This window comes from Camellia sinensis, chromosome 12 (genome assembly GCF_055761805.1).
Source record: "Camellia sinensis isolate YWXY chromosome 12, ASM5576180v1, whole genome shotgun sequence".
In the NCBI taxonomy this organism is placed as follows: domain Eukaryota; kingdom Viridiplantae; phylum Streptophyta; class Magnoliopsida; order Ericales; family Theaceae; genus Camellia; species Camellia sinensis.
The window spans coordinates 119,882,845-119,905,491 of record NC_138972.1 but is presented as its reverse complement, the minus strand read 5'-3'; the positions used below and the strand labels follow the sequence as shown (position 1 = coordinate 119,905,491).

General features: G+C 36.8%; 3 protein-coding genes across 4 annotated transcripts; 2 read left to right on the top strand and 1 right to left on the bottom strand.

Moving 5' to 3' along the window:
* Window positions 1-1,572: 1,572 nt before the first annotated feature.
* Window positions 1,573-10,354, top strand: LOC114304021 (peptidyl-prolyl cis-trans isomerase CYP21-4). The gene is made up of 8 exons (XM_028249207.2): window positions 1,573-1,938; window positions 5,632-5,836; window positions 6,862-6,901; window positions 7,531-7,581; window positions 7,968-8,053; window positions 8,914-9,051; window positions 9,159-9,309; window positions 9,947-10,354. Exons 2-8 carry the CDS (start codon window positions 5,685-5,687, stop codon window positions 10,031-10,033), a joined length of 705 nt encoding a protein of 234 aa, XP_028105008.1. The 5' UTR covers window positions 1,573-1,938; window positions 5,632-5,684; the 3' UTR covers window positions 10,034-10,354.
* A 738-nt stretch (window positions 10,355-11,092) lies between these two features.
* LOC114304020 (beta-carotene isomerase D27) lies at window positions 11,093-14,606 on the top strand. Its single transcript, XM_028249205.2, has 8 exons — window positions 11,093-11,307; window positions 11,402-11,494; window positions 11,955-12,056; window positions 12,215-12,314; window positions 12,439-12,530; window positions 12,625-12,705; window positions 13,311-13,379; window positions 14,304-14,606. The coding sequence occupies exons 1-8, from the start codon at window positions 11,152-11,154 to the stop codon at window positions 14,448-14,450; spliced, it is 840 nt and encodes a 279-aa protein (XP_028105006.2). The 5' UTR covers window positions 11,093-11,151; the 3' UTR covers window positions 14,451-14,606.
* A 996-nt stretch (window positions 14,607-15,602) lies between these two features.
* On the bottom strand, window positions 15,603-22,411 carry LOC114304019 (P-loop containing nucleoside triphosphate hydrolases superfamily protein). 2 transcript variants are annotated; one of them, XM_028249204.2, is made up of 5 exons: window positions 21,439-22,330; window positions 18,188-19,416; window positions 17,007-17,046; window positions 16,336-16,756; window positions 15,603-15,921 (listed from the first exon to the last, which is right to left on the bottom strand). In XM_028249204.2, the coding sequence occupies exons 1-5, from the start codon at window positions 22,031-22,033 to the stop codon at window positions 15,870-15,872; spliced, it is 2,337 nt and encodes a 778-aa protein (XP_028105005.2). In that variant the 5' UTR covers window positions 22,034-22,330; the 3' UTR covers window positions 15,603-15,869. The 2 variants fall into 2 exon arrangements, 1 of the variants encoding a protein (XP_028105005.2); XR_003643932.2 differs by lacking the exon at window positions 17,007-17,046 and having other exon boundaries at window positions 21,439-22,411.
* Between the last annotated feature and the right edge of the window lie 236 nt (window positions 22,412-22,647).

Sequence of the window (22,647 nt, the reverse complement as noted above, 5' to 3'; positions counted from 1 at the left end):
ATATGTTGTCTAAGAGTTTCAGCGGCGGTAAAATTGTTTCTTAGTTAAATTAGCGATATAAACTTTAAAAAACGACCTCCATCAGTCTCACTTGTAGCTTGTCAAAATTTATTGTTACAATATCTCGCTATTAGGGATGTAAGAAAAAACGTAAAAACCAACAAAACCGATTGAATCGGACAAAACCGGCTATATTTGGTCTTTTTTTAATAAGAATCGGTCTGTACGGTTTTAAAATTTGAATTTTTTCGATTTTCGGTTCGATCTCGATTTAAACACCTTGTGCACCGATCTAAACTGAAACCGACTGTTTCAACATATATTGTATTTATAATATATATATATATATATATATATAATCTAATAATCTAATGATATTAATAAGTATAATAAATTATTAACCTTATCATCTTTATAACCTAAGTTTGTAAGCTCTTATTATATATAATTTTAACTCTAACTCATTATTCTTGAAACCTTAGTATTTTTAAACTTTTTTTTTGTTAATTTAGGAATTAAAAAGTATATATTAAATGGATGGAATGGATATGTTTGAAATGGTAGACAAATAACTAATTTAATATTTTTATATAAATTAATGATTATATTTAAAAGTGGCTCAAGTTTGAAAAATTCTAAATTGATTAAACTGTACAAAACCAAACTGTTTCAATTGGTTCGGTTCGGTGCGGTTTGATGTGAGAAACGGTCTGTATCGGTGTTCAAAATAATAAAACTGACATTATTGATTCGGTGTAATTTTTCACCTAAATACCGACCATACCGAACCGATTACATCCCTACTCGCTATAACAAGTGAGGTACTGTTCATCGCTACTTGTGTGTTATCGGATGTCCGTCCAGAAGTCCAGCCAGTCAACGGCAAATTTTTTTTTTTTTTAATTTCCTCCAGTTTTACCTTTACAAAGAATGTAAGAATTGTTTGACTGACAGCTCATCAATTTAATAAAAAAAAGAATAACAAATATTTTAATAGGATTAAGTTAGAATAGAAAATTTGATGCAATGGAGTGACTAGCTAAAATAGAAAAATGACTTTTTATGTTATAATTTGACTAAAAATTTGAAGGGACTAGTGTGAATGCTGTAAGTTAAAATTTGCATCGCATTTTAAAGAAAAATCATGTAAAGAATGATGAGAAAATGATTCTAGACTTATGTTGGGCTTTAATGCTTTTCTTTTTGAAAATAAGTGGAAATTAATAACCTAAATGATTTAGTATGAAAGTTTTGCATTGTTATTTTGTTTCTATAAACATAAATAAAAAATAATAAAAAAAACTTAATAACTTATGGATATAAATTATTTACAAAAAAATAAATTTATTTGTTTAACTTGAAATTACTTAATCTAAATTTAATTATAGAAAAATGATGCAGACCACTAATTAGTGGTTGCACTAGGGATGTGGCACTGCCACATGTGTTTGTGTCTTAGTTTTTTTTTTTTTTTTGGCTTGCCACATCATTAGTGGTGATGTTAGTGGTGATGTTTTAGTAGTCTGTATCATTATTGTTAATTATATTCAAAATACTACATAATTTTCAAGTGTACACAATTTTTTTATTAACTTTTTATAAATAAAGTTGTAAATTTTAAAATAATTTATTAAAAAAACACAATAATTCAATTTGCTCAACCAAACAAAATTTATCTCTCTCCTTTTCTTTTTTTTTAAAAAAATATAAATATAAATATAATCGTTTTGTTTTCTTTTTTTTTATTGTGTTTTTCAATTTTCAAAATAATGAAAGAAAGAAAAAAAAGGGCATAGACCAGGAACTTTGAAAAAACGGCCCTTTTCAACTGTCAGATAAAAATTAATGTGATCTTCATACGCGGAGGCAACAAATTTGAATTTCTCTTTCTCAAACCCCAAAGATTTGCAGACCTAATTCGCAGAGATTCACTTTCAGGTATGTACTCTATCGTTCGATCCAATCGTTGCTTTTTAAAACCTAATTCTCTGCCCTTTTTTGGTTTTGTTAATTTATGTATCTATGTATGTTACGAGCCTTTGGATTCTCAAACTATGGATCCTCTTTGTAAGATAAATTGACAGAGAGAGAAGGAGAGAATAAATTGTATTGATGAATATTGTATTGAATGTTATTGATAGATGTATTGATGATTACAACTCTGTATATATAGATTGAAAAGGTGGGAGGTGATAGGTGGTAGTGGTAGGTGTAGGTGGTAGTGGAGGTGGTAGGTGTAGGTGGTAGTGGAGGTGATAGGTAGTGGTAATTTATACAATTTACATTAACAGCCCCCCTCAAACTCAAGGAGGATAGGTACTAGCTAACTTGAGTTTGGAGAGAGTAACAAAACAGAAAAATAAGCTGACAATTAAAAATGGGATAGGAGACACTGTATGGTCGTGTCGGACCGTTGTAGCAGACAGTTTACGGGGTCATGTCGGACCGTTGTAGCAGACAGTTTACGGGGTCATGTCGGACCGTTGTAGAAGACACTGTGTGGTCGTGTCAGACCGATGTAGAAGACAGTTTATGGGGTCATGTCGGACCGTTGGAGCAGACAGTTTACGGGGTCATGTCGGACCGTTGTAAAAGACAGTTTACGGGGTCATGTCGGACCGTTGTAGAAGACAGTTTACGGGGTCATGTCGGACCGTTGTAGTAGGACAGTTTACGGGGTCATGTCGGACCGTTGTAGAAGACAGTTTACGGGGTCATGTCGGACCGATGTAGCAGACAGTTTACGGGGTCATGTCGGACCGTTGTTGAAGACAGTTTACGGGGTCATGTCGGACCGTTGGAGAAGACAGTTTATGGGGTCGTGTCGGACCGTTGTAGCAGAGGTTGTGGTGGTGCACCAAGGGGGTGACTTAGGGAGTGCGCCATGGGCGACTTATACATGATACTGGTATAACCCCCCCTCAAACTCAAATAGGTGTGAAGATAGAAACCTATTTGAGTTTGAAACAAAGGGATTGATAAAGCTGACCGGTGTAGAAGACACTGTATGAGTGTGTATATAGGCTGCCCAAAAAATATACATGGATGTAGATATCGAGCCCTCAAAAGTCGTGCCCTCAAAAGGTGTTCCCGCACCCTCAAAAGGCGTGCCATCAAAAGGCGTGCCCGAATGCATCAAAAGGCGTGCCATGAAAAGGCGTGCCAGTTTGTCGGCGAGAAGAGGCGCGCGATGCGCGTGGCTGCCTCGGCTATTTAACCAAGACGGAGCTGAGGCCGAGGCAGAGGCTCAGAGAGAGGCTGTAACACTGTTGTGCTGAGAGAGAGAGGCTGTAACACTGTTGTGCTGAGAGAGAGAGTCTGTAACACTCTGTTGCGAGAGAAAATGGCTTCGTCGTCCCGTGGTCTACTTACTCTCTTTCCCGACCTCAACGAGTCCACAAGAGAGATAGCAGGTGCGGTGTCCCGTGAACCTCAACCAAACACCGCTGGGTATACTCCGTTGAACTTTCCGATGCGGTCGGTGGAGCAAAGAATGGCAGTGCTGTCGGATGTGGAGGCCAATCAGTATACTTTGAAGGTATGTGTGGAAAGCATGACGGCGGTCACAAACCTGTCGAACCGGCTGCAGAGTAGGACAAATGAGGTGCAGCAGTTAAACTCCCAACTGGCTCTGCTCCAACGCATGTATAAGGATGCGCGAGCAGAGATAAGCGTGCTAAGGGCAGAAAACAAGGAGCTGAAGCGGAAGGCCACCGTGATGTTCCGATTTGGAGGTCCTCCATATGCTGCAGTGGAGGAGTATGGGGGAGTGAACGTGCTCGGTGGACAAGGAAGCACTGAGGCAACACCGTCAAGGGCCGGCCAGGACGGAGGCAAGAAGAAGAGACCTGCAGTAGAGTAGAGAAGAAAAAAATCCCGCTGTGGGTGTGGTTGATTGGTTTGTGTTTTGTTTGTTTTTTTGTTTTTCTTGTTTGTTTTTTTTTTTTTTTTTTTTTTTGGTGTAAAAATGGTGAACGGGGGAGCTCGACATGAATAAAAGGAGTTTGATGTGCAGGTCATCTTTTTTTTTTCTTCTTTTTTTTTTTTTTTTTTTTTTTTTAAAAGTAGTAGGGAATAGTAAAATAAAAAGGAACGAAAAAAGGAGACAAAAACCATGTGAGAAAGTGGAGTGAAGGGGAGAGAATCTAGAAAGAAGGATGGGTTTGTGCGTATAATGCTCTGGCAGAGATGATTATGTTGGAAAAAAGAAGAGAGAGACTTGGGACCCTATGGGTTGTCAAAAAATAGAATAATAAGTGGCACAAAAAAAAGAGTATGTGCCTTGAGAAGGCAACTGGCATTCCACCTCTGGCACGCACCGTGAGCACCTTAAAACCAGTATATTGAGATAGAAATTGCATCAGTTCATCTTTAGTGCAATTTGGACCACTTTTCGCAACTGCTAATTCAATCTTATCGCCAGAGTCAGATTGGTTGGCCCCAGAAGGTTCATCAGATTCACTAGCACCGGAATCATCATCACTCGATTTTTTCTTGGGCAACAGCCGTAGTGCTGTTGGTGAGCCATCGCTCCTCGCTCGCCGGTGGATGCGACTTCGCTGATGGACGGCTGTGATTGAGAGATAGCGAGTGAGACACTCCTGTCCTGTCCTGTCCGTGAGGGCCGAGGGGGGAATGGTTCGGCTCCTTTGGGCCTTTCTCGGATCTGAGTTCGCCGGTGGAGTCTGTGATGAGCTCCACCGAGACAGAGAGTGATGAGGACGATGACATAGCTGGGTTGACTCGGAAAATGGCTCACTCGACGCTCCTCGACGATTTCTGGAAACCCGACTCTGGTTTTGGGTACGTGACCCAGAAGTCGTCTTGGGCTATGTCTGAGTCGCCTCAATCGACACTATGCAAGGGTGGGTTTGGTTGCAACAAGTCCACGTATCGGCTGAGTAGGTGAGTTGTGAGTCTGTCCTCTCCTTTGTTGTGTGTGTGTGTGAGTCCCGGTGAGATTGTGATGCAGAATCACCAATTCATCTCCGTGTATCCCTCTGTATGTTTTATCTCAAAATCGAGGGAGAGAGGATTTAGGCAGCGATGGGAAGGTATGTGTAGAAAATAAGCGGAATAGGTTAAGGTCCGGCGGACGGCTAAGGTGAGGTTGCCGTCCGCCGGGGAAGCGAAAATACTAGGTTCTAAACCCGCTCTGATACCATGTAAGATAAATTGACAGAGAGAGAAGGAGAGAATAAATTGTATTGATGAATATTGTATTGAATGTTATTGATAGATGTATTGATGATTACAACTCTGTATATATAGATTGAAAAGGTGGGAGGTGATAGGTGGTAGTGGTAGGTGTAGGTGGTAGTGGAGGTGGTAGGTGTAGGTGGTAGTGGAGGTGATAGGTAGTGGTAATTTATACAATTTACATTAACACTCTTGAATTGTGTTTCTTGTTCGAGGACGAAGATTCGATCCAATTTGGGCTGTTTGATTGCCTATTTGAAGAATCTTTCGAATTCTTCATTTTGTTTTTGTTTTTTTTTGTTGATGCTCTCGGATTTCTTTATTTGACTTGCCATGAATGCGTGTGTCGTGGGTTAATTTATTCATTTGGGTTAATTTGTTAATTTCCTACTTTTTTGTGGTGTTGGCAATTGATATAATTGCAACTGCCAGGCTTTGTGAGGATCTGAGGGATATTGTAGAAGGTTGAGTGAGGTTTACGTGTCATGGCGAGGATCAAACCGCAGGCTCTGCTACAACAAAGCAAGAAGAAGAAGGGTCCTAGTCGTATCAGTGCCACTACAGTTATTTTGTACAGCTTAATTGTTGTTGTGATGGTGTTTTTCTTGTTTACTACTTACAGACATTGGTCTCAGAGGTTTGTTGAAATCTTCCTTGTCGAATTAATACTTGTTATTTTGATTATTTGGTATTCGGAGTGACTAGCATAGTACTCTGTATTTTATTTTTATTATTAATAGGAAGATCAGAGAGATCAAAGAGGAGGGCTATAGTTAGGTTGTGGGCCGTAGGTGGTGGTGGCTATAGTGGGGCTTTGAATGTTGCCATATGAGCTCTTGAAGCTAGAGTTGTTTCTTGAATTGGTACCCTAGAGGATGAAGAATGATATAGTTTGGTACTTGGAGATTGGGGACACCTTGCTTGGTTTGTTTGTTGAAAGGCCACAATCAGCACCAATACTCTGAATCTCCCAACGGCAACCACCATTTCCCAACACTGGGTCTGGTTTCCAGAGAGAAAGGGATGGGATTGATACAATGAGGGGTAGGGTTTGTTACGTTTAGAGATAGGTAAGGGTTTGGCCGAAGTGGTAGTGGAGGTAAGGTGAAGTGGAGTGGAGTAAGGTGGCATGAGATGAGGTGAGGTGAGGTGAGGTGAGGTGAGATGAGGTGGAAATGGAAGTGGCGTGGCGATGGAGGCTAGTGGGGGCATGGAGGTAAACCATTGTAGAGAAGAAATGAGGAAGGGAAGGGTAAAATAGGTATTTTAAGAAAATTAATTGTTGACTTCAGCACAAACTGTTAGGTCAACTAATAGTGGACTAATGGAGGGGACAATCTGAAATGTGACTATGAACTTCAGGAATGGGGATGTAATTTCTAGAACCGTAGGAATACTAATGTATTAGTGATAAACCTCAAGGGAGGTCAGTGTAATTTACCCTTATTAATTTAGTTACAACCCAAGCATTGAGTAGGTGACCAAGAAATTGTGTTTAATCAAGTGATTCCAAATATTTCTGGAAGTCTATTTTAGTGGAATCTATATCTATCTAGTACCACTTGAAACAATCATTATATGATAGCCCCCAAAAAAAAAATTTAAAGAAAGAAATAGAAATGTTTTATGGATTCTAACTTCTACATGCTAACTTGTGTTTAGGTCAAGAATTCAAACAGATGATCGGTTATCAAGTTTTGAGGTACAATTTTTGGATAACTTTGTTACTTGCTTTCTAGATGATTGTTGTACCTTTGGCTAGCACAAATGTTGATTACTGATTAGATAGTTGACAGGACTTCTATTTAGGGCTATAAACGAGCTGAGTGCCGAGTACTACGTTGTTCAAACTTGGCTTGAAAATTTAACGAGTTTCATAATATGTTTAAGCTTGGCTTGTTTACCTAATGAGTCGATCTCAAATGAGTTTATAACGAGCCGAACACGAGTCGAGCTCAAGTAACCTGAGTTTTTGTAGTGTATATAAGCTTAAAGAATGAAATAGTAGGTTGGCTTGAAAACTTAACAAGCTTTATTTAAAATGTGTTCAAGCTTGGCTTGTTTACATAACAAGCCGATCTGTAACTAACTTTTAATGACCCATGAATCGAGCTCGAGTAGTTTGGTTCGTTTATCAGCCCTACTTTTATTGATAATTAATGAAAAAAAAATCATTTAATTTTTATTTGTTTGTGTTTGTGTATTTGTCTGTTATACAGTGTTAATGCTTTTAAGATCTGAACAAATTCCCTTCAAGTAACCATCACTGGTTTTTTATTTCCTTTTTCTCAATGTCTGATCCTGTATGTGCTGATCCTGTATGTGCGACAGGGTGACAATACTATTGCAGATGTGAAGAAATCTGATGTCCCAAGATATGCTGTAAGTTTCTTTATAAGCTGGGCAATTATAACTAGATTTTGCTTTATTTTGAAGTTGATTGCTAGATTAATTATTGCTTTTAGATTTGTTTCTGCTATTGAGAAAGCATTTCATTTATTGGTCAGTTAGAGAACACTGCAAGCTTCAGATACCGATATGTTGCTGGGAGCTATTGTTTTGTTGATGAAGTTTCATTTAGTTCTTATTTCTTTTGTTATTGTTTTTCGCACAATGTTCCTTCTCTTGCTCTTCTGTTCAATTTCTGTTCTTTCATGTATGTGTATGCTTTGGGGGATAGGGGTTTGTTTTCCTCTTTTTTTTTTTTTTCTTTTTTTTTTTTTGCCCTTTTATACGCTGATACACTTGTGTGTTTCCCCATTTAACAGGTTTTAAAAACCTCAAAAGGCTTAATAACAGTCGAGTTATACAAGGAAGGTTCTCCTGAGGTGGTTGATGAATTTATTGACTTGTGGTTGGTACCAGACTCAACTCTATTATTGATCCATTGTTGTGGATTCTTATTTTCACTGTTCACATTGTTGACCTTGTGGATTCTTAACTGATTACTTGTACAGTAGTTCTTCCTTGTACACACTTTATCACTTGTTTGGATCTCTAGTCATGTTAGCTGCAGTGAGATAATGGTTCAGTGTTTTTTTCCCTCCATATGCTTCTCTAACTTGTCATCATAAAATTTGGAATTTACAAATTTTTTGAACCTCAAGTTTTACCTCAAGTTAGGCAAATCTATAAATATTTTAATTTGGTTAGGCAGTAAGATTTCGCACAAATGACTAATATAATAATATTACTTCTGAATGTTTAGGATACTAATTTAAAGTTTAACAAAGTTGAAACTTTGAAGATTCATAATTTTATCCCTTGAAGTAGATTGATTTATATAGTGTATTGGCTTTTTGCATTTTTCTTGCTAATCCAGATGGTCAACTTACATAATATTTTAAGTGTTTATAATAAATACATCTAATAGATGATTAGGGTTCACATTAGAGCATAAGTTTAGGCTAGTGGAGCATGGAAGTTCGAAGTTAATTTCACTATGTAATGGTTTATTTAGTGTAACTGATGTTGGATCAGCAAAGTTTAGGGGATTTATAAAAACCATCTGACCCTTGTAATTGTATGATCAAAACATATATTGTCTGTTATTGCTGTGACAAATTCAGATGCCATTGACTTCATCTTTGCACTACACAAGTTGTTAAAATTTTGCTCATTCTTGTTGCATCATCTCTGTGTAGTGCAGTCACTTGAAGGGGATAATTTTTCACTACAACTGAAATTGAATTTAAAATTTTCTTTTTTTTCCAGTCAGAGGGGGCACTTCAAGGGGATGCCTTTCCACCATGTAATAAAGAACTTTGTGATTCAAGGAGGTAATAGTGATCAACCTGGAGCTACAGAAGATTGGACTTTGAGAGGAAAGCATAGCAGCCAACTTGATACAAGGTTTACCATGCTGTAGACCCACTCTGTGGAGTTCTTTTTTGGTTCAGTAGAATTTAGAGAACATTTTTAATTCTATCTTGTTCACTGAATTTGTGGTTTTTATCCAGTGTGAAGCACGAGGCATTCATGCTTGGTACTTCGAAAGCAAAACATGACAAAGAAGCTTTCGAGCTTTTTATTACAACTGCACCTATCCCAGATTTAAATGAGAAGGTGATTGTGTTTGGGCGGGTCATTAGGGGAGAAGATGTTGTTCAGGTAATAAGCCTCTCTCTCTCTCTCTCTCTCTCTCATCTTGGAAAACAACTACAAACGTGTGGATACTTTTTTTTAATCATAGTTACATACTAGGAAGTAGGAATAAAAATGAGAGTCTTCTTTTTGGACAAACCATGATTACATTTTCTTCTCCGACTATCATCATGAAGAATATGATGGGAATTTTTAGGATGAGATTGAGGAACTAACTGCAAGAGGGCATCTCAATTTATGCTGTTGGTAAATTGACATGGATTCATGATGTTCCAGTCAAAACGGCTGCCTTGTAGACCCCAAGAACTGTCCAGTGAGTGGTCAGTGTTGGACATAGAAACGTACCTTAGAAGTGTCCTTTCTTCTTCGCTCATCACTATTGGACTACAAAAATAAGCTTTGATTTATTGTTAATATATAGTCAAACTGGGTTAGAAGTACTGATCATGGTAGCTTTTTAAGTCAGTTCTTCATCTATCAAATGCATTAAAAGTATTGATTATCTTAGCTTTTAGCCCAGTTTATATATTTTCAGGAGAAAAGATCTTATCTTGCTCTTAATTTTATCATTTATACGAAATGTTAATATTAGAGATCATACTCTGATCTATGTTTGAATGCATATCCTGCAATGTGCTACCAGGAAATTGAAGAGGTGGATACGGATGAACATTATCGACCTAAATCTTCAATTGGAATCATTGAGGTGACTTTGAAACAGAAGGTTTAACGGATGCCTTGCCAGTTTAAAGTTTCTTTCAATTGTGGGGTTCCCCACAGATGACAGAAGTACCAAATATCATCACCAAGCAAGCTGTTAGTTTACACGGATTTTGCAATTTTGGTTTCTGTTGCGGGGTCTTGTTCATATGGATTGTAGTCATTGGAATTAATTGGTGCAGCTTTAGTTGCTGCTTGTGATTACCTAGAAGAGCTTGCCAATCTTCTTCCTTTGTTTTTTTGTTGTTGTTATTGTTCTTGATTCAAATTTTGATGATACATACACGTTGCTTTGTACTTGACATCAAATACAATCTGTTGCTTGGGAGAATGGCTTCTAGACAAGGTAGGACCATACTTTATGTTGTTAAAACATACTGCCATTTTTGCTTCTCTCTCTCTCTCTCTCTCTCTCTCTCTCTCTCACACACACACACACACACACTCACATTGAGAGATTGTTGGATAAAATTATATATATCATGGGATTATGAGGAGAAAAACTACGAGTCCAACAATAATATTATGATGAGGTAAACAGTGAAATTTACATTAATACATGTAGCAATTATTAAATTTATTAGTATATATTCTGTCACATTTTTTTCTTTTTCAATAATATTCATTAAACAACTGTTAAATAAATAGTTTTCAAATTCATCCATCTTTTTTATTCATCAAACCTCCTTAAAATATAAATGTAAAATTATTTGGCAGACTCACAGTTAGTGTTATAAAAAATTTCCTTTATTTATATGATATATTATTATTATTATTCAATTATGTTTTCTCTTAAAACTCATATTAAAAAAAATTTACTTGGTCTACTGAAATAGAGAAACCGTGACTCTGCTTGAATCACAGTGATTGGACGATGGTCTAAATAATTGATGATACTCTTGTCAATTAATATGTTAACTAACATACTTTTACATAACAGCAGAACCACCATTCGGATGACTTACACAAATTCAAATAATTCCGGCAATATCAAATTCGGTGGATGTATGTTAAAAAAAAAAAAAAAAAAATTCCCTTCAAAGAATTTTCGAGCCGTTAAAAGCCGTTACTTTTTGTGTTTTTTTATGGATTTCAATTTCAAGGATTAGGCAAAGAGCTTCATCACCGATGACGTCTGTGGCTCTTCTTGCTCCTCCTCTCACCCCCTTCTCATCTTCTCTTTCACATCATCATCATCATCATCATCATTCTCTCTCGCCACTTCAATTTCACCCCCAAAACCCTAGGCTTCGCATATTGTATTCCTCTAATCGATCACAATCGGTGCGATTCTTCAATCTCTGTCTTTCTTGGATTCCCCATATTTACTTTACCCAACTCCTCATTTTCTTCTTTTTCTGTGTTAAATTTTGTTCAGTTGAAAACCACAGAGATGGATTCAAGACCCGAATACCAGCCCGGAATCTTCGATGACCTCTTTCTTAACTTGTTCCGAAGCCGAATGGTACAGGTGACTCCAATTTCATTATCTCACTACTTGAAATGCTTCATTACCTTCTAAATTGACCGTTTTGTTCTTGGTTGCTATTCAATTTGTTAATGGAGGTTATCAATTTAACTAAATTGATTAAATATGGAAAAAAAAAAATAAAGGGTAAAATCGATACAATTGAAACTACAAAGAGCTAAATGGCAGAAGAGACAAAATCATAAGGACCACAGTGTACTTTGCTCCCCAAGAAAAGGAAGAAAGCCATGTGTTGTATAATTGGAAGTTTTTGTATATTCCAGTTTGAGATACTGGGATATCTAACTTGATGAAGGATCTGTTATTTTTCATTTGTTTTACTTTCTTGCGTTTTTGCAGCAACCAAACAAAGGTTGAACTTTCCATATGAATTATTTGAGGTTTTTACATGACTGATCTTACAGTTTTGCCCAATTTCTTGCTTTTAAGGGGATATTAACAGGAAGTTGGGTGGGATTCAGAGAAGCCTGGATACAATGGACTAATTGAAGTCGCAAACCGTCTTATGATCAGAAGAAGCAATTCTGAAACCAAAGAAGCCGCGGTATTGAGAATGCATCCTTTGTCATGACTATGAATTCATTGCAAGATTTCTTAGTACTAAATTGCAGATTTAGACAAGATGCTATGCTATTATATTTATGTCTCATGGTTTAATCTTTGGTAAGGCTCGTCATTAGTAATTGTTTTGGAATATGGTAGGTGCGGATATTAAGATCGCTGTTTCCTCCATTTTTGTTAGAGCTTTACCGAATGCTCATATCACCTATTCAAGGAGGGAAATTAGCTGCAATGATGGTTGGTGAGTTTATCATTCGTGTAGTATTCCTGGTAGCCTAGTTGATTTTTGTTTTTGTACACTAATTTCAACTTTGTCAATCTACTACAATTTCGTGTAAATCATTTAAATGTTCTTTCTTCTGAAGCAAGGGTGACTGCACTATCTTGTCAATGGCTCATGGGCCATTGTGCTGTTGACTCTGTGGATCTTCCTGATGGATCCTCATTGAGAAGTGGGGTAATGTTTTGAACTTCCTTTTGATATTGCAGTCTGATTTACGTGGAATATATTCTTTCTGATATTCATTGACATAATTTTTCCCATTCTGTAGGTGTTTGTAGAAAGATGCAAGTACTTGGAGGAAAGCAAATGCGTGGGAATTTGTATCAATACATGTAAGCTTCCTACACAGGTCAGTGCTTGTCAAACTTTTGTCAGCAAAAGTAGTTATGTGCATCTTTTCCTCACTAGTGTTTTGACTGCAGTAATCATGAGAGTGATAACAGAAAGTTAGGGATATTGAGCAAAATAATGCTTGTAAATTTGAGGCAGTTGTGTGTTCCTGTTTACATATGAATGTTGCCTTTAACCCTTGACAGTTTTGGGCAGCTGAGATAGAAATTTCAAACTAATATTTCGGTCATGTAGCATATATCAAGGTGCTAAGCAAGCTGCATTATGTCTGTAGAGAGGTTTGAAAAGATTAATTCTCTTCATTTAGATGTTACCTTGATTACAACTTTGGAACCATATATCAATAATTTATCCTGTCAGAGCTCTATATGCAGGGAGTTTTATTTTATTTTTCTTAAGAAATTAAGGATGCATAGCTAGTGAGTCCCTGATTCTACTCTGCTAAGCGTAGGATTATTAGTATGTAGATTTGTTTACTCTCTCTCTCTCTCTCTCTCCCCGGACAGACACATGCAAGCAAACGCACATGAAATATGGTAGCTTTTCAATTCTTTGCTTTCATCATAATTGAGTTCTAACTTTGTAAGGTGGTGGTTGTTTTAGACTTTCTTCCGGGATTACATGGGAGTTCCTTTACTGATGGAGCCAAACTTCAGCGACTATAGTTGTCAGGTAACGTTGTTCACTTGTCAAGCAGTAGGCCTAAGAACTTAGGAGATATGTGACTTGCATCTGTGACAGCTTTGTTTTTTCGCTTCATGGAAGAATCTAGCACAGTCAAGTCTACACATATTTTTTTTTTTTTTCTTCTACATTTGTTTGTGATCATTTTGTTTAAATGGAGGGTATTATAATCACCTATTGTCTAAATCAATAATCTCACCTGTTGCAATTGAACAGTTCTCCACCAGGATTGAGAGCGGAAGCTGCCCTCTACTTGTTTGAATTCTCTACTAACCGGAATCATCAGTTGAGGAAATTGACATAATGCTTAACTCACTTACCTCCACCTTAGCAGCTTAACTATCACCACAGGTTCCACCACCATTGTTACCCCAGAGCAAAGTTATCATTGCCACTCTCAATACTAACTTACTATAACCGCCTCACTACGTTGACACAAGATTCCTTTCTTCTTCATCTTACTAGGATGGAAAACTATGTATTTATTCAACCAGAAGATTCGAGGAAATCTTCTGTTTCTTGTCATAATATTCAGCAGAATCCAAGTTGAATCCAACCTCCCTGTGGCAATCCCTTTGTCTGTTGTTTCAATTACACTTCCAGAGAAGATTCAAATTAGAACAATAGTTTTGACAGATCCTTCTAGTCAATGATAAATATTAGTCCCCTTGTTATGCCCCAAGAAGCATTTTATAGTTTTATTGTGGCAATTATTAACGAGGATTTTTTGTACAACTCCCCTGTTGTGGAAGCATGCATAGTATTTGTCTGTCATATGCTAAAAACAACTCGGCAATGATGTCTTGATAAGATTTTTCTTCAGATTAACTGTTTGGTAAATTCCAAGCTTGAGTGAAGAGTTAGATTCTTTCCCTTCTTCCATTGATTTTCCATGTGATTTTAATGTGACAGTTTAAATTTGGAGTGCTTCCTCCTCCGGCAGAAGATGATAGTGCCCTGAAGGAGCCTTGCTTAGAGATATGCCCAAATGCCAGTCGACGCAGAGGCAGAGAATTCACCAGTAACGCTGCTGATGTATTGCAATGTCCCAAGGCATGAATATTCAGCATAACTTCCAATCCAATGTCATGTTACATCTTCTTGGATGTATAGTGTATATGCCTATACAGATACCTTTTATTACAAAATTCCCTCTCAAAGTGATGAAATACTCTGCTATATTACCTCTTGAAATTGAAACATTTATAATCACAATTGCCTTGTTCTGTGCACTGATGGAGAGAGAGCTTACAGGTGATACTTTCTTTTACAAAATTCCCTCTCAAAAGTCTACAAGTTCTCTGCTTTATTCTCCAATTTTATTCGAAGAAGGTTGGTGCTATATTGCCACTTGAAATTGGAACATTTAGTCACAATTGCCTTGTTCTGTGCACTGATGGAGGGAGGGAGGGAGGGAGAGAGGGAGAGAGAGCGCTTACAGGTGATCTACTTTCTTCTCGATGGAAAAAGGCGGGAGGGGGCGACTAGCACGTGAAAAACCTCCATGGGCATGACCATATGCCCAAACTGAATGCCGTAAATGTTGATTGCTAGACAGTAAAAACTGTCAAATTTGTGCTCACACTATTTTTGCCCAAGACTTGTTGTCTTGAAACCCTTTACCCTTTTAATTTTATTCATTATTTTTTTTTTTCTTCCCGATCAAAGAAGCTTAAAGAAAACTAGAAGTTCACATATGAGAATTTACACTAGCACAAATGCATTTGGTCAACTCAAAAATATCGCAACTAAATTTCTTGGGCACACTTGCGGCTTCATATTCTGAAATTGACATTTTATGATAAAAGATTGAATTTTAAAAATTTCAGACTAAACATTTTGACCTAGTTGGGAACCAAATTTTCTTTTATTAGGTTTTAATTTTAGCTCTTTATGAAAGAAAATATTAAAAAAAATCACCCAACCACCCCTAAAAAGTTAAAAAAAAAAAGAAAAAAGAAAAGTAATACTTGAACAAATAATAAATAGACCAAAAAATAAAAAATGCATGTGTAATTGTAACTAAAAATGCTGTTAAAAATAAAAAATAAAAAAACTGAACTACAAATAAGAATTATATATGCACTGATGTTTCAAACTTGGTGCGACTCCAGAGGTGAACTTTAATCAATTTCGATAAATTAAAAATTACAAATAAGGGAGGATGATTTTGTGCTCCAATTGGGTACCGTACCATCATGAATCCACCACTATAATCATTTTATATTATCATTTTTCATAGATAACTTCGAAAAAGAAATTATCACATCGATTAATAAACTACAAAACAATCTGATGAAACTTCTGCAACTAAAATTTTATGATCTTACACTGAACCAGGTGGAAATTAAAAAGCAACCAAAAAAAAAAACAACTTACTGGGCATGGTACAAATACATAAAAGATCAAATTAGAAACCCACCTAGAAGGTAAAGTTATCCCTCATTTACAAAGCAGATTCTTCGTTCAATGTGAAATTTAACGGTCCCAACCAGAGGATCTCCGCCTTTCTCTAGGTTTATCTCTAGAACTGCAAAAACAATTAAACAAAACAAAAATTAGCAACAAACTGGACACAAGGGTACAAAACAAACCCAACTACTCAAGCCCCACTCATGTTCAGCTCGTTAAAAACTCGTGCGAAATCAGCTCATTAAATTTTCAAACCTAGCTTGAATAGTCTACTACTCGGCTTGACAAGCATATATATAGACAACCCAAAAAAAAAAGAGCTACTCGAGCTTGACTCGTGTTTGGCTCGTTAAAAACTCGTCCAAGATTAGTTCGTTATATAAAGTCCAATTTGAACACATTCTGAAGCTTGAAAAGTTTTCAAACCAAGCTAAAATAACCTACTACTCGGCTTGTTTGAAGCCCTAATTGGACATAGCAGAGTGTCTATATGACTTACTCAAACAATGCAAGTTCAGATGAGAAAAGTCACCTTTCGGAGTTCTTCTGACTTGCATTTGCATTTTCCATGGAGCTCTGATTAGTGGGGTTTCCTCCTGACATGGGAGCAGGAGGCGGAGCTGACACATTGGTTGTCCAAGCAGCATTTACATCACCACCAATAGAACCACCAGAAACGAAACCTGGTAACACCATTCTCTTGTTGGCATAGGTGCCTGAACTGTTGTTGTTCATGCCCTGATTTTGAGAATTAGATGAAGCGGACACAAATTTGCTTTTAAATTGTGCCATCATTCCAGTTCTCAGTGAACCGACAGCAACTGAACGATTTGGGACAGTGCTAGATGAAGTATTATTCGAGTCTGCACTATATCCAATGCCCAAACCAAAATCCACACCACGCACGCCTCGACCACTACTACCACCTCCCCTTCCTTTAGCCCTTTTTCCACCTGCACAGGCATTAAAATTAAATAAATAAACAAAGTTCAACTTCTTATCTAGCCAAAAGTTTTCACTTGTCTACTACTCGTTGACAACAGCTCAATCCAAAATAAATGTACTTCTTTTCCTTTTCTTTTCTTTTTTGTTGGTTCGAGGATGAGATCAGAACATGCAGTTGATTCTCAAGCTAAAAGAACCAAATTAGTCAAGCATATGGAGCAATTAATGTGCATGTTATTGCCATATTGAAACTCATACCTCCTTTTCTTGCATCACGCTTGGATCTGAATCTCCCATCCTAGTGATTTACAAGGTAAATGTCACTCAATTATCGTAATATATACAAGCCAAAAACAGCCAACTTCTACAATATCTCAACATATGAAGCAAGAAATATTTTTTTTAAAAAAAAAAAATTATGGCCCAAGCATGCAAAATTACCATATGAATCAGTGAAACAGGGAAAGGAAGAAGTCCTGGCTACAAAATAGTGTACTATGAGGAAGTCACTGATAAGGTTAAATTTGTATTTTCTTAATACAATTTCTATTTATCATGTTTAAAAGGAAAAGAAAAGCAGATAAAATACGAAATATATAAAACCATAAGAAGATTGAGGTTGCATGAATTGAAAACAGGAAGGGAGAAAATTATCTAAAAAGCTTTCGCCATGTGCAATGAAGACAGATGAAGGTTCCGGGTTTAGTAATTAGGTGTATTGTTTTAGATTTCTAAGGACGAGGAAAGTCAAAGAAAACAAACTTGAGGTATAAGGAGAAAAAACAAATATATAAAATAAATGATTGCCAAGAATTTAACAGAAAATATGAGCTCAGATGAAACTGAATGGAGGCCACAGGTAGCAAGTATTAAGGCTCACCTTAGTGTGTTAAACACTATTATATATGTATGAATCATGGTTTTCATATTCTACAAATTTGTGGTCAATGAATCTGCGATTCAATCAAACAAATATGACCGAGTATATATGGACACCAAAATCCATGTCTGAATTTATTTATCCATGAACTTTTGGATATTGCCAAATAAAAGTTATTAATATAACCTTCTGACCGCAGGTTTTTCATTTGGACATCAAACTACAAACTTCAAATTCACGATTAAACAAAGCATAATGATTGCCATAGTCACTTCATTTTTTTTTTGTCATCATTTTTGGCAAAAGGCATCCCAAATGAGATAAGATGAGTTGGCAGGTTCTCACTCTATGTAAACACCCCTCCAATTTAGGCCTAAAATGAACAGATTATGGTTCATGTTGGTCACCTACAAGTTTCAAACAAAAAAGAAATAGAGATGCAGTGTGCATCACTGACATTTACACGTCGCATCTTTAAAATATAAACAAACAAAAAAACAAAAAACAAAAAACAGAGCAAACAAGCTCAGCAAAGAAGAAAACAGATCAAGCAAATTACCTTCATAGCAAGATCCATCAGTTCTGCAGACACATTCTGACCAGCAGCAATCAAACTGTTAACCAATTCACCTGCAAACCTTGCCTCTTTCTGCGTGATAAGAGTGTATGCGGTACCATCTTTGTCACCAGCACGGCCTGTTCTTCCAATTCGATGGACATGCATATCCATGTCTCTAGCTATATCAATGTTGACCACTGACTTAATTGACTTAATGTCAAGACCACGAGCAGCAACATCAGTTGCAACAAGAACATGGTATATTCCAGATTTAAATTTTTGCAATATATCCATCCGAGAAGCTTGGTCTTTGTCACCATGAAGAGCTGCAACTTTAAACCCCATCTGAGCCAGTTGTGATTCAATCTCATCCACTCTAGCCTTTTTTGAAGCAAAAACTAGAACATCGCCATTATCAATTAGTTCAGGTAGTCTTTCAAGAAGCCAAGGCATCTTTTCAGCGTCAGAAGGAACTACTTGAACAACTTGAGTAATATCCTCGTTGGCCATTCCCACCTCTCCCACAGTAACTCTTACAGGATCAGTGAGAATTTCCCTGGCTAACTTTTCAACTTTGCGGGCCATTGTCGCTGAAAATAGTAAGGTTTGACGATCTGGCCTAATCTGACCAACGATGGACCTTATTTGTGGCTCAAATCCAAGGTCAAACATCCGATCAGCCTCATCTAGTACTAGGTAAGATGCCCTGAACATGGTCAGTGCCTTCATTTTTAGCATGTCTATCAATCTTCCAGGAGTAGCAACAACTATCTCGCATCCTGCCTTGAGCTCTTTGAACTGTTCAAGCTTGGACATTCCACCATAGACTGCAGAGACACGTATACCATGTGATTTTGCAAATTTCTTTGCCTCTAAATATATCTGATGTGCCAATTCTCTAGTAGGTGCACATATCACTCCAATGGGACCCTCCTCTTTCTCAAGTTCAGGCTGATCCATAATATGGACAATCATAGGAAGCACAAAAGCAGCAGTTTTTCCTGAACCAGTTTTTGCAATACCAATGATGTCTCTCCCAGAGAGCACAATGGGTAAAGCTTGGCACTGTATTGGCGTAGGCTTTTCATAGGCTTGCTTTGCAATAGCTTTCATTAGCTCCACAGAAAATCCACCCTCTTCAAATGTCTTAATTGGCCTTGGAACATCAAAACCGGAAACCCGAATAGCCAGGCTGTTCCTGTATTCAACAACATCCTGCTCACTCATACCTGCATTGAGGGTTGAAAAAGAAAATTTAAAAATGTTCAGCAAGTATAAATTTATAATTAACTCAAGGAAAAGCATCCATAAATAGAGCCGAAGAACAAGAGAAAACAATCGCACTATGATAATACAAACAACCAAAAAGAATGGCCATGGCGTAAAAGGTTAGATAGCTAGGGTTCAAATGTAATTGGGTAGCATAACAATAGTAACTTAAATAATCAAATCAGATACATAAAGAGAGACTTTTTCATTCAGCCATATAGAGATATATCTATTAGCTGCTAACCAAGACGTTGAAGATTGAAGCTATTATATTTTTCAGTATTGCTTGTAAAAACCAAAAATGTATATATATACAAATGCCTGAATGATCAATGTGCTACGAAATAATTTAGCAATCAATGTCAGTCCATCATGGGTGAGATTCAAAAGTTTCTGGCCAAACTGAATGCCAAGCATTCAATCATCTTCACTCGAAAGGCATAATAACAAAGCAAGAGTAAATAGCCCAGATAGTTTATATTGTTCAAGTAATCTTGAGGACATAGTCCAGTTATAGCTCAGAGACATTAATTATTCATAAAAGTCCTCCAAAAGTAGATTGAGCTTCACCGTTATATTTTGCAAGGAACAACCATGACAAAGCACCTTGTCCGTGAGCATCATGAATGACAAGGTGATATACGGAACAAAAAAATTCCCCACAAAAGTCATCTTCTGCACCCCTAACTCTTTTTTCTTTCTTTTTTTTTTTTTTTTTTTTTTTTTTTTTTTTTTTTTTTTTTTTTGGGGGGGGGGGGGGGTGCTCATTTCTGCACCCCTAACTTAATAAACCATTTGCCTAACAAATCTTTCTCAATCGATCATAAATCTTACTAGTAGTCTATACTGGCAGCACAGAATTCTTTTTAATATGACTCACAAAAAGGTTCTTATTAGTAGGAGTCAGAATTTCATTACAAAGTTTTTATAAAATTTTATATTATTTCTTATACAACAAATTTTAAAGGGTTGTCCTAGTTGAGTGATCTAAATATGTTACCATGGTAGATAGGATGAGCTGAAAAACATCTATCTGTTTATAGAGGCTCCCAGAAGCTTGTAAATAACTTACTGAAAAATTAGAATTACACAAAAAAAGACATGATGACGACTTAAATATTCTGTCAGCATGGCTTTACTGTGAGTGCATGAATGCACGTGTGTATGTGTGACTCCAAGCCGGCCCACATTAATGCTCCCGATCTTACCCCTTCCATTTTAAATATTGATTTTTTTTTTTCTCTTTCATTAATGCACGCAGCATAAAACCTAGGTTTCTTTAAAAATTGTCAAGCATACTTTCAAAGAAATGAGAGAAATAAAAATTTTGGTATCCGACACCAAATTCCATAAACTAGCTTTCATAAAACGGAAACTCAATCATCTTTTATGGAAATAATTTTTTCCACTCCAAATGGAATTTGAACAATTAACATTGTGCCCTCAAAAAGCCTTTGCATCTATTCAAGCTAGTTTTCCTGTAAGTAAAAAAATTATATTAGAGAAAGTGCCAAGGTTGTCCCAACTGAGATGTGACATGGATGGACAACCGTCCACAAATCCCCCTCTACCTCTCAATTATCATCCAAACCAAACCTCTACTTTGCTTCCGTTGTTTTTTTTTTTTTAAAACCCTTTTTTAGAAGAAAAACATCTTTCTCAAAATCTATCAAAGGAAACATAACAAATTTGCCCAAATCTTAACCCTCTCCCTCCATAACCCACTACTCCAATGCTTCTTACTACATACCCCTTCATAAGCACAGAAGTAGGTGAAAGTGTCCAAAACCATTACTTTTAGTAGGAAACTTCAGTTGCCAAACAACAAAAGTTATCCAAAACCCATTCTCACAAGCTAAAAATATAAATGGGCAGGAGGATGTTCCACCACATTCTGTTAGATTTGATCTAGGTCAAGCAAAAAATTTACTGAAACAAAAAAAAAATATATATATATATATATATGATTTGATTAGTTCTACCTGAGATAGAAGGTGTTTCCTCATAGAAATCCTTATTAATCGGCTCATACTCAATCGAACTATGGTCCAAAGCCGGAATCGGCTCAATCTTATTCTTCCCAAGCACAATTGGATTGTCATCGGAATCGTACTCTACCATTCCAGCATCAACCGCCTTGGCAGCAGCATAAACTTCCTCATCCGAATCATACCCAGCATGAAGAACATCCGACGCGAGTGTCAACCCTACATCCTTCTTCGCCTTCAAGAAACTCTCCATCGGATCATCATCCTCATCGTCGCTATACTTCTCCAACTTCTCCTTCACCTTGGGAGGCTGCGCCGCCTTCATCTCCTCATGAATCCCCTCCATAAAAGCATCAAGAGGATCGATTTCATCATCACCGCCACCATCGCCACCTTCGTCGGCGGCGTTTGAAGGCTCGCGGTCGTCGTAATCGATGTTGTCTAGGTCAGTATCTTCGTAGTTGTCGTGGCCGCCGGAGCGGGATGAAGGAGGGACGTAGAGTCGCTGTGGAGGTTGAGAGCGTTCGAAGTTGTAGGTTGTTTGGCGATTGATGCCGAAGCCTTCGAATCCGAACTTTCTCTTTGACATACCTGTGATTGAAGTTATTGGAAAAGAATGAAACCCTAGATTGATTGATTGATTGATGATGATGAGAGTAGTGTCTCTGATTAAACCCTAATTTGGGTATTTCATGGAAGCAAGAAGGTTAATAAGGTTGTGATATATATATATATATATATAGGGATGTCGGAACTCAGAGAGAAGTGTGATGCCAATCACCTGAGAGACCTGAGAGAGATGCTGGGAATCGGGGAGGCAGTGGTCGCATATATGCTGCGCATTGGGTTTTTTATTTTTATTTTTGTGATCATGAAAGAAAAAAAACATGAAACATAAAAATTAAAAAATATATATTAAAAAAATTAAAAATAAAAAAACTGGAGTTCGTTAGCTTTGAATTTGGCTAAATTAAATTTCGTTTGGAAAGATTTAAGACTGTATTTAGTTTGACTTTGGAATTATGATTTTAAAAGTAAAATTTTTAAATTATTTTTTAAAATTTATAACTAAATATACAATTTAAAATTACTTAAAATTCAATTTCAAAATTCATTACCAAGCATATAACTTAAAATTCAATTTAAAACTCTTCTCAAAACACTTTTTGATGATATAGTGTTGAAAATGGTTAGTGATGGGAT

What these genes read in the sequence shown, in the direction of transcription:
- LOC114304021 (XM_028249207.2), top strand. Translation starts at nt 5,685, where the DNA reads ATGGCGAGGATCAAACCGCAGGCTCTGCTACAACAAAGCAAGAAGAAG. An exon ending in ATCGGTTATCAAGTTTTGAG is followed by an intron (nt 6,902 to 7,530) that starts GTACAATTTTTG and finishes TATGTGCGACAG; the next exon opens with GGTGACAATACTATTGCAGA. An exon ending in AGCAGCCAACTTGATACAAG is followed by an intron (nt 9,052 to 9,158) that starts GTTTACCATGCT and finishes GTTTTTATCCAG; the next exon opens with TGTGAAGCACGAGGCATTCA.
- LOC114304020 (XM_028249205.2), top strand. Translation starts at nt 11,152, where the DNA reads ATGACGTCTGTGGCTCTTCTTGCTCCTCCTCTCACCCCCTTCTCATCT. An exon ending in ATTAGCTGCAATGATGGTTG is followed by an intron (nt 12,315 to 12,438) that starts GTGAGTTTATCA and finishes TTTCTTCTGAAG; the next exon opens with CAAGGGTGACTGCACTATCT. An exon ending in TCAGCGACTATAGTTGTCAG is followed by an intron (nt 13,380 to 14,303) that starts GTAACGTTGTTC and finishes TTAATGTGACAG; the next exon opens with TTTAAATTTGGAGTGCTTCC.
- LOC114304019 (XM_028249204.2), bottom strand. Translation starts at nt 22,033, where the DNA reads ATGTCAAAGAGAAAGTTCGGATTCGAAGGCTTCGGCATCAATCGCCAA. An exon ending in GGAAACACCTTCTATCTCAG is followed by an intron (nt 19,417 to 21,438) that starts GTAGAACTAATC and finishes CCCTCAATGCAG; the next exon opens with GTATGAGTGAGCAGGATGTT. An exon ending in AGTCAGAAGAACTCCGAAAG is followed by an intron (nt 15,922 to 16,335) that starts GTGACTTTTCTC and finishes TTGTTTTTGCAG; the next exon opens with TTCTAGAGATAAACCTAGAG.